Source organism: Embiotoca jacksoni, unplaced genomic scaffold, assembly GCF_022577435.1.
Source record: "Embiotoca jacksoni isolate LCO1_2020_lvr unplaced genomic scaffold, fEmbJac1.0.p SCAF_36, whole genome shotgun sequence".
NCBI classification, from domain to species: Eukaryota; Metazoa; Chordata; class Actinopteri; family Embiotocidae; genus Embiotoca; species Embiotoca jacksoni.
The window spans coordinates 1,335,363-1,344,479 of record NW_027185388.1 but is presented as its reverse complement, the minus strand read 5'-3'; the positions used below and the strand labels follow the sequence as shown (position 1 = coordinate 1,344,479).

The 9,117-nt window shown below is 42.0% G+C and overlaps 1 protein-coding gene across 1 annotated transcript; it reads right to left on the bottom strand.

Annotated features, from left to right (window-relative positions):
* Window positions 1-108: 108 nt before the first annotated feature.
* Window positions 109-7,874, bottom strand: LOC138208130 (von Willebrand factor A domain-containing protein 7-like). Its single transcript, XM_069165833.1, has 17 exons — window positions 7,692-7,874; window positions 6,852-6,988; window positions 6,584-6,728; window positions 6,371-6,464; window positions 6,089-6,217; window positions 3,953-4,139; window positions 3,693-3,862; window positions 3,361-3,473; window positions 3,138-3,254; window positions 2,883-3,041; window positions 2,632-2,764; window positions 2,388-2,540; window positions 2,143-2,235; window positions 1,530-1,801; window positions 1,235-1,368; window positions 663-822; window positions 109-489 (listed from the first exon to the last, which is right to left on the bottom strand). Exons 1-17 carry the CDS (start codon window positions 7,872-7,874, stop codon window positions 109-111), a joined length of 2,760 nt encoding a protein of 919 aa, XP_069021934.1.
* Window positions 7,875-9,117: the final 1,243 nt, after the last annotated feature.

The window sequence follows — 9,117 nt, the reverse complement described above, 5'->3', positions numbered from 1 at the left end:
ATTACTTACACATTGAAGCAGGTTATCCGAGCATAAAATATCCATCACCAGAAGAAAGTTTAATGCCATATGGAGGAGCATTATTTAAAAAACCTCGACCTAAGCCCTTCACAGCCTTATTGCGAAGGCAGATACCAGCAGGCACAGCCACAGTGGCAGCGACAGAGCGAGAGCAGGAGGGCCACCCGAGTGAACAATTGAATGATAGCACTTGCCCACATTACCAACATCATCCACAGCTATGAACTCTACAATCTGTGAGCAGCAGGATGCGTTGTAGTTTGCCTGGAAGATGGAATTACTCAACGGGAAGTACGTCAGGTTTCCAGTCCCCTGACGCAGGGAAATGCTCTGTATCCCGGTGCCGTTTCCGTCAGTAAGGTGAGCTGTGAGCTCCCATGTGAAAGGTTTGCACTGGGACATATCATTAGGGCAATGATCAGCCAGCACACTAACCACGTCACACACTGGCTGAATAAAATCTGTAATCTAGACAGAAAAGAGAAAAAGATGGGGAATTTCTATCAGAGTAACGTCAACATGGCACTTTAGATCTATAGCACACAGCTATAATAGCCCTCTTTGTAGCTAAATCCAATAGAACTTCTATGTAGTTACTTGACTGCGTCAAACTATGTTACATCGAGGAATCCTCTGGTTACCTTGGTAAAAACGGAAAATCTCAGTACGGCGTAATTGGAGTCAACACGGCTGGGCGACTTGGCTTTAATAGTCAGGGTGATGTCAGTGCCTGATGGGGTGTCGGCAGGTGGGGTAATGGTCAGCGTAGCATTAGAATATTGTCCAGTTGTCAAGTTGAGGCTGTCAAGAGAGGAGAAAAATACACCTGAAGGTTACAGGAATTGGATTCGTGATATAGTAGGAGAGAGTTTGCAGTGCCAGGCAGGTTGGGGTTGAGTTACCCTAACGTTTACTCCATTCGGTGGGTAGGGGTTTCACATGGTACTCCAGGTCAATCGTAGATTACGTTCAAACAACAGTGATGTGTTTCACTCGGCTATGATTGTTTTGCCAGAGCGAAAGGGGGGAGGGGAAGCAACAGTTGTGACCTTAGCGATGGAGCGGAGGAAGCAGCAGCTAAAAGTATGTTTAAAGACAACAATAAGTGCCCAAGAAAAGTTTCTTAGTTGCTCCTTATGAAAGAATATCCCTGAAGAAGGTGCTGTTGGGGCCGTGGGAGATATGGTTGGGCATGGTCGCTAGTTTCTCTCACCTCTTTGGGTAGGAAATGGGGAAGCTTCTGTCATTTCTGATGTTGATGGAGAATGAACCACCAGAGCCCTGCGTCATCAAACTGAAAGGGAGCTTCGAGGCTTTTCCTGGCTCCACACTGCTGTCCACCACAGCCTAGAGTGGACAAGTGAAGGAAACAGGTAAAGACTGCTGATATCTTTCTTATATTCCTAAAATGTTTGGATATTCCTTCACCATCCTCATGGTTTCTGTCATCAAACAAAAGCTGTGTGAAAGGGTACACAGGATGTAAAGGGGAAGTAAAGCAAACAGACCTGGATAGTCACTTTGGAGACGGACATCTGGGTGGTTGACTGCCTCTGAAATTCACTGTTTGACACTTTGTCGGTTCCTTTCAGAAGGACCACGAACTCCCCTTGAGGGGCCACATTCACAGTCACCAGGATGTCTCCGTTGCCCATGTCAGTCAATGTGCTGGTGGCACCGGACGCAGAACCAGACACGGGTACCAGGTTGACATCTCCAACAGTGATCGAGGACGGACCTCTCCTACCTATTACTGAGAGCATCAGGGTAGCTGGCTGCCCTGAGTTTCCAGACGTAGGGAGAAGATCGAAAGGAAAACCAAAAGACAAAGGTACAAGTCATATAAGGTAATATCGGACACTGAACTATTTTCTACCACTGGATTGTGGTGTACAGAAACACTGGATTATGTGCGTCTGTTTTAGAAAACACATCCACAAGTAACTATATTTTAAATAGCGTCAGATGAGTATTCAGATAATAATTTGGATATTGGGGATTGAAATACTCTTACCTTAACTTTTGTGATGATGACTATACATAATAAATTACGACATCTATGTCTTACACAGCTAGTGATGTGGTGCTACCAATAAAACTGCTTTTTTGCAGCTACTGTACCTGCTTGTGGACGCCCTCTGAGAACTGCATAACCCGGGTGAGGTCCACCGAAACTTTCCACAAAGTTATAGATGAAGGTGATAATACTCTGGCCTGGAAACACAATCACTTACCCTAAATACAGATACACAGCAAGAACTCATTGAACCTGTAAATGCACTAACAGTTATGAAAGGAATTTTGTTTAAGTATTCTGACACTTTTGATGAAAAACACGTGTAAACGACAAATATACAGCATCTGACCTGTGACTTTGAGTGTGTACGGTTGGTTGGTCATGATATTAATCTTCCATGTTCCCGCCTGCTTGTCAGCGTTGAGACGAACTCTCATCAGGTTGCCCGCTGTCTTAATGGTCCCCAGTTTACCGCTTGCCTCGTTGTGACTCTGACTCACTCCTGGAAATGTTTAGCACATTTCATTAGCAATGAGAGTTTACACCAAGAAAGAAACACAAAAGGCCTCCACTGCACTGGAACAGTGAGTTACCGGCGGGGTTGGTCAGACTGAAAGAAATGGATGTTCCCGTGATGTAAATAGTGATGTTTTTCAGTGATTTATCCAACATGAAACGAAAGATCTCATCCTTCCCAGGGTTCCTCGCTCGCTGAAGAACTGTCACCTGAGGAAAAGGAGGGAAGAGCAAAATGGACGATTTACCTCTTCAATTCTTCAAACTAGTCCGATTCCTTTCTGGTACATGCTTCAGTGAGTATACTCGTAGAGTTTCAAACTTTTACCAGAGCTGAAGTCGAAGTGTCTTGGATAATGTCAGTGGCCATGGCCAGCTTTTTCTTCTCTACCTGGATGGCCAGGCCTCCAGAGGCCAAAGCTAAGTCCTTATAGTTGTGAAAGTCTGGTATTGGGCGGTTAGGACGGGTGGTCGTGAAGTATGTCACCTGTGGAGATCAGTCAATGTGCAGGTTATATTCATAACCTCTTCACCGACGTACTTAGTGAACATTGGTCGTCATTGAGTGCCAGTCAGCATTTACCGTTGACTTGGTGGTCCTGATGAGAGCAATAATAGTGTCTTTTAGGGAGATGTCTTTGGCTATAGCATCCGTGAAAACGTATATTTGGGACGAGGAAGGAGCACCAGTGAGAGCCAGCTGGAGAAATGAGAGACCATAACTTCACCTTTTTTACAGAACAAACGCCCCCAAAACAATCACAGTCCCAGTTACAATTTGAAGATGCTGCAGTTCATTGTAGTACCTGAAGTCCTGACAGGCACAGCTCAGCGATATCACCACCACCGCCTGCTTTGAGCTTTGAGATTTCTGCTTTCATCTCATCAGGATCTGATGTCCTGATCATAGGTCCAAATTCTACATATAAGCACAAAAACGAGCTGAACACCAAGAATAAGTATTTTGGATTCCTACAGAACGCTGTGACCTTTATGCAGTTTGTTGCAGTTAGCCAGATCTACTTTACATTAGATTGCATGTAAATATATCTAATATAACAACTTTACCATCAAGCTTTGGTCAAATACCACTCATGGTTTTTCTACACATGACATATATAGGTAAAGCAGTTCATACTGGGGTCATTGAAGGCCACAAGTATGTACTCTGAGGGCTCGTCCTGAGTTCCTTTTTTGCCGTCAATGATTTTGTAAAGAACCGCCCTGGCTTCACTGATGTCGATTGACATACTGCCCGTGGTGTCAATAACGAAGCACACAACAGATGAACGGGCAATCCCCATCATTCTGTAAGAAAAGACAAGAGAATGTTGATCTTTATCCCAGAGCTCAACTTTCATTTATGATTGAGTTGTTTTTCATATCTGGCCGTCGTACCTCAGAAAGTTATTGTCCCCTGCAGCGAGGTGGATGTCCTCCAGCAGCTGGAGGCTGGCAGCTGTGGCTTCGTGCACAGCAGCATCGTGGACGGCCACGTTATCCGAGCGGCGCTCATCTTTGTTGATGCCTCCTCGAGGCTGCGTTACGCTGGTGAGATCAGCCACGCCTCCGTGGCTACATTTACCTGGTGCAGGACAGAAGGGAGAGGTAACACTGGGTTGCATGTGGATTTTATTACTTTATCAAAGCAGTAAGTACATTTATCAACACAGAACATTTAAATCAAAGTCATCCAGTTGACATGTGATAGTTATAGTGAGGGACTTTTACACATGAATAAATGTCCAATACATTCAACCCCTTGCTAAAAAGGTTTACACAACGATGATTAATCGAATCTCTGCCTGATATTTATCAGGCAGAGATTTAGTCAGCCACCAATTGTGCAAGTTCTCCCACTTAAAAAGATGAGAAACGCCTGTAATTTTCATCATAGGTACACTTCAACTATGAGAGACAGAATGGGGGAAAGAATCCAGGAAATCACATTGTAGGATTTTTAATGAATTAATTGGTAAATTCCTCGGTAAAATAAGTATTTGGTCACCTACAAACAAGCAAGATTTCTGGCTCTCAGACCTGTAACTTCTTTAAGAGGCTCCTCTGTCCTCCACTCGTTACCTGTATTAATGGCACCTGTTTGAACTTGTTATCAGTATAAAAGACACCTGTCCACAACCTCAAACAGTCACACTCCAAACTCCACTATGGCCAAGACCAAAGAGCTGTCAAAGGACACCAGAAACAAAATTGTAGACCTGCACCAGGCTGGGAATACTGAATCTGCAATAGGTAAGCAGCTTGGTGTGAAGAAATCAACTGTGGGAGCAATTATTAGAAAATGGAAGACATACAAGACCACTGATAATCTCCCTCGATCTGGGGCTCCACGCAAGATCTCACCCCGTGGGGCCAAAATGATCACAAGAACGGTGAACAAAAATCTCAGAACCACACGGGGGGACCTAGTGAATGACCTGCAGAGAGCTGGGACCAAAGTAACAAAGGCTACCATCAGTAACACACTTCGCCGCCAGGGACTCAAATCCTGCAGTGCCAGACGTGTCCCCCTGCTTAAGCATGTCCAGGCCCGTCTGAAGTTTGCGAGAGAGCATTTGGATGATCCAGAAGAGGATTGGGAGAATGTCATATGGTCAGATGAAACCAAAATAGAACGTTTTGGTAAAAACTCAATTCGTCGTGTTTGGAGGAGAAAGAATGCCGAGTTGCATCCAAAGAACACCGTACCTGCTGTGAAGCATGGGGGTGGAAACATCATGCTTTGGGGCTGTTTTTCTGCAAGGGGACCAGGACGACTGATCCGTGTAAAGGAAAGAATGAATGGGGCCATGTATCGTGAGATTTTGAGTGAAAACCTCCTTCCATCAGCAAGGGCATTGAAGATGAAACGTGGCTGGGTCTTTCAGCATGACAATGATCCCAAACACACCGCCCGGGCAAAGAAGGAGTGGCTTCGTAAGAAGCATTTCAAGGTCCTGGAGTGGCCGAGCCAGTCTCCAGATCTCAACCCCATAGAAAATCTGTGGAGGGAGTTGAAAGTCCGTGTTGCCCAGCGACAGCCCCAAAACATCACTGCTCTAGAGGAGATCTGCATGGAGGAATGGGCCAAAATACCAGCGACAGTGTGTGAAAAGCTTGTGAAGACTTACAGAAAACGTTTGACCTCTGTCATTGACAACAAAGGGTATATAACAAAGTATTGAGATGAACTTTTGTTATTGACCAAATACTTATTTTCCACCATAATTTACAAATATATTCTTTAAAAATCAGACAATGTGATTTTCAGGAATTTTTTTTCTCATTTTGTCTCATAGTTTAGGTATACCTATGATGAAAATTACAGGCCTCTCTCATCTTTTTAAGTGGGAGAACTTGCACAATTGGTGGCTGACTAAATACTTTTTTGCCCCACTGTAGCTAATACTGGCATCAATCTTTCTTTTCCTGTTTGTGCATAAATGATTAGTTCAATCTAAATGTGTCATCAGCATGTTGTTAAATATGATGTTATGTGTATTATATATAATATATGTTTATGTGATACAATACCTGAAGGCTTGGTAGAAGAAGAGATTGACAAGTAGCCAGAGGTAAGTTTCTTCTCATTCAGGATCTTGCGGAGGATTTGACTTTTACATTTTCCACTGGCACAGTCACTGCAGGTGGCGGTGTCCACACCTACACAGGCAAAGTGCAAACAAGAAGCAGGAGTGGAGGCGTTATACTTATACCAAAAGTAATTTGCAAGGATTAAAATAAGCATATTTTGCTTTATGACATTTTGCACAACCCAGAGAAAGTTATTTGCTATATCTTGTAACACACACTCACCTGCCAGGTTGTCCAGAGGAAGGTCTGGGCGCATCAGGTTGATGTCTGTGCCCGTGTTGCCCAGCTCCACCCAGTTACTGTGGCTGTAGAAGTCCTGACAGTGTATGGAAACACACACGACTTTATTTCTATCTTCTTTCCCCTCCATCGTCCTGGCTTCCACTCTGTCTTTTTATTTCTTAAAGCCGAGGTTTTTAAATTTTCCCTCCTCACCTGTAGAGTATGAAGGACTCTGCCTAGTGTTTCCCTGGCAGCCTGGAAGTTTTCCTTGTGAATGTTAGCCTTAATGGCCACCACGCCCTCCGTGATGAGACCACGTCCCGCCAAGAAGGCCTCGGAGTTGAAGTGATGTGGAGCACTGGAAGAATTTATCACGCGGAAGAAGAAAATCATATCTAAAGCTTTGGAACACAAACATTTATAGCTGCTTTTTTCTTTTTTTTAATAATAAAATGTTATTCTGTATTTTCTCCTACTTTACCTATTGGCAAAGTCTCGGTCCAGCAGTCCGTTCTGGACTAAAATCTCCTGAAGAGTCGAGTGGAACTTGGCTCCAGACACCTCTCCCGTTGCTGTGGGACCCAGACAGGCCCTGACCAGCTCCTCAGGGGAGGAACCCTAGAGGTCGAAGGTAAGAGATCACAATGTGAGCAGTGAGAACGAGCACTATTCAAACAAGAGCCGGTGTTTATAAAAGAAAATGGAACCATGTTTGTTGCAAAAATGATGAAAAAGGGGTTTAAAGATTTCCCAATGAAGCCTATTAAGTCAAGTCAAGTGAACCGTATTTATGAAGCACCTTTCGTGCAAAATTGGTGTTTTACAATAAAATAAAAATGCAACAATTTTTAGGACCGATAACATAAATAAATAAAAGGTAATATAAACTAAGTGACATGTCAGGAAAAAAAGACTATATAGAAATTGGTACAAATTATATATAAAATAGATTTCGAGAAGTTAAAAAGGCATGTCTTAAGATTTATTTTAAAGGTGTTTAAAGATTGTGAAGCCCTCAGCTCTTACTGCTCCTCCAGGTAAAAATCACTACAATCCTCTACTACTTTCTTAAATTCTTATATCAAAATTTTATTTCTTGAGTATTGTTGGAATGAAAAAAGAATAAACCACAAAGTGAAATTTTTTTCGGTGTATATATGACTTTCTCTCTTGCTTTTTTAAAGCTTATGTATCCAGGCAAGTAGAGTAAAACCAAGTGTTAAAATGCAAATGAATGTGTTTGTATTTTAAGTGTGTGTTTCTGGGTGACTATGTTGTGCGCTGTCATGCACTCTTTTTTTTCTTGTAATTTCTATCGTACCGTGGGGTTGAACTTGCGGCCGGCGGCCTTGGCCACCGTCCGACACGTCTCAGTCACTTTCTGCAACAGAACTGCTCTTGTAATGCTGACGTGACTGGACATCCCACGCCTGATGGGGTAAAAGGCCCCTGCGGGGCCCGATAGAGCCAAGGCCAGCAGGGCGATGCCCAGCAATGAAGTCATGTTTGATCTACAGAAAGAACGATATGAATTATTAGCTATCAGGTTGGTTAATACTTCAAATAATACAGGTGATTTTTGCTTATGCATCCTCATATTGCCTCATGTTTCTGGAAAATATCTTGGCAGACACATCAGTATCAGAACATTTGATCAGAAAACGGAGTCATTTATGGGGATAATAATTCAAATAGCCACTAAAGAACCAGGTGAGAAAAACAATGCATTACAAACAACATGCAATACGCACATATGTTTACAAACTTTGTCTGCTGCATCCTTATTTTGGTGGGTTTTTTCAAATAGTGACAGTTTGTATTTTAAGCCCTTTAAAGTTGTTCAGTGTACTTAACTAAATATCAATATAACCATATAACCATATCCTTTATTTGCTTTTCACACAGATTCATCAATAAAAGGGATTGTGCAAACAGTGGATTTAAATCCACATAGAGGATGGGTTCCAACTGTTATAATCCAATGTTTGCAATCATTTGTCAGTTAAAATAAGTGTAAAAAAAACGAAACAAAAAAAGCTAAACAAAACATATAAACCCGGAGAGAAGGCTTGATCTCCCGACGTGCACGACAGCGCCCCTCTGGTAAACGTCAGTGTTGCATGTGTGAGTTAACCAGTTGCTGGTGAGTTACCAGTGGATTTAAACCCGCATAGAGGATGGGATCCAACTGTTATAATCCAATGTTTGCAATAATTTTTAAAATAAGTGTAAATAACTAAACAAAACATAAATTTATAACTTATATAAAATATATCACACGTACATCATGTGTACAACAAAATCGAATAAACAAGTAAATAAAATAGTTTACAACAGTGTAAAACGTGCAGTTTAATCAAAATTGAAAAAAAAAAACAATATACGGATTAAAATTCTGATTCAGTTCCCCTCATTAAGAAAACCACTTATAAAATCTAGTGCTTATTGTACACTTTAAATTAGGATGTGCTCAACTTTTCTCTACTGTGAAAATGTTAAGAAAAACATTTATATTTTAAAATTCATTAGGTTTGAGAGGATTAATCAATAAAAGGGATTGTGGAAACAGTGTGTAGTCTATGTAACACACTAGATTTCCTGTGTTAAGTTTAGGACTGTCCTTAGGTCGCTCTGGGAGTGAATGAAACATGGCAAATGTTTGCAGTTTAAAACAAGGAACTGAACTGCAATTTATTAGAGTTATTAACACGCACAGAAAATCAAGGGAACAGCATAAAAGAAAAACA

What these genes read in the sequence shown, in the direction of transcription:
- LOC138208130 (XM_069165833.1), bottom strand. Translation starts at nt 7,874, where the DNA reads ATGACTTCATTGCTGGGCATCGCCCTGCTGGCCTTGGCTCTATCGGGC. An exon ending in TCAGGACCACCAAGTCAACG is followed by an intron (nt 3,042 to 3,137) that starts GTAAATGCTGAC and finishes TGATCTCCACAG; the next exon opens with GTGACATACTTCACGACCAC. An exon ending in GTACACACTCAAAGTCACAG is followed by an intron (nt 2,236 to 2,387) that starts GTCAGATGCTGT and finishes TTGTGTTTCCAG; the next exon opens with GCCAGAGTATTATCACCTTC.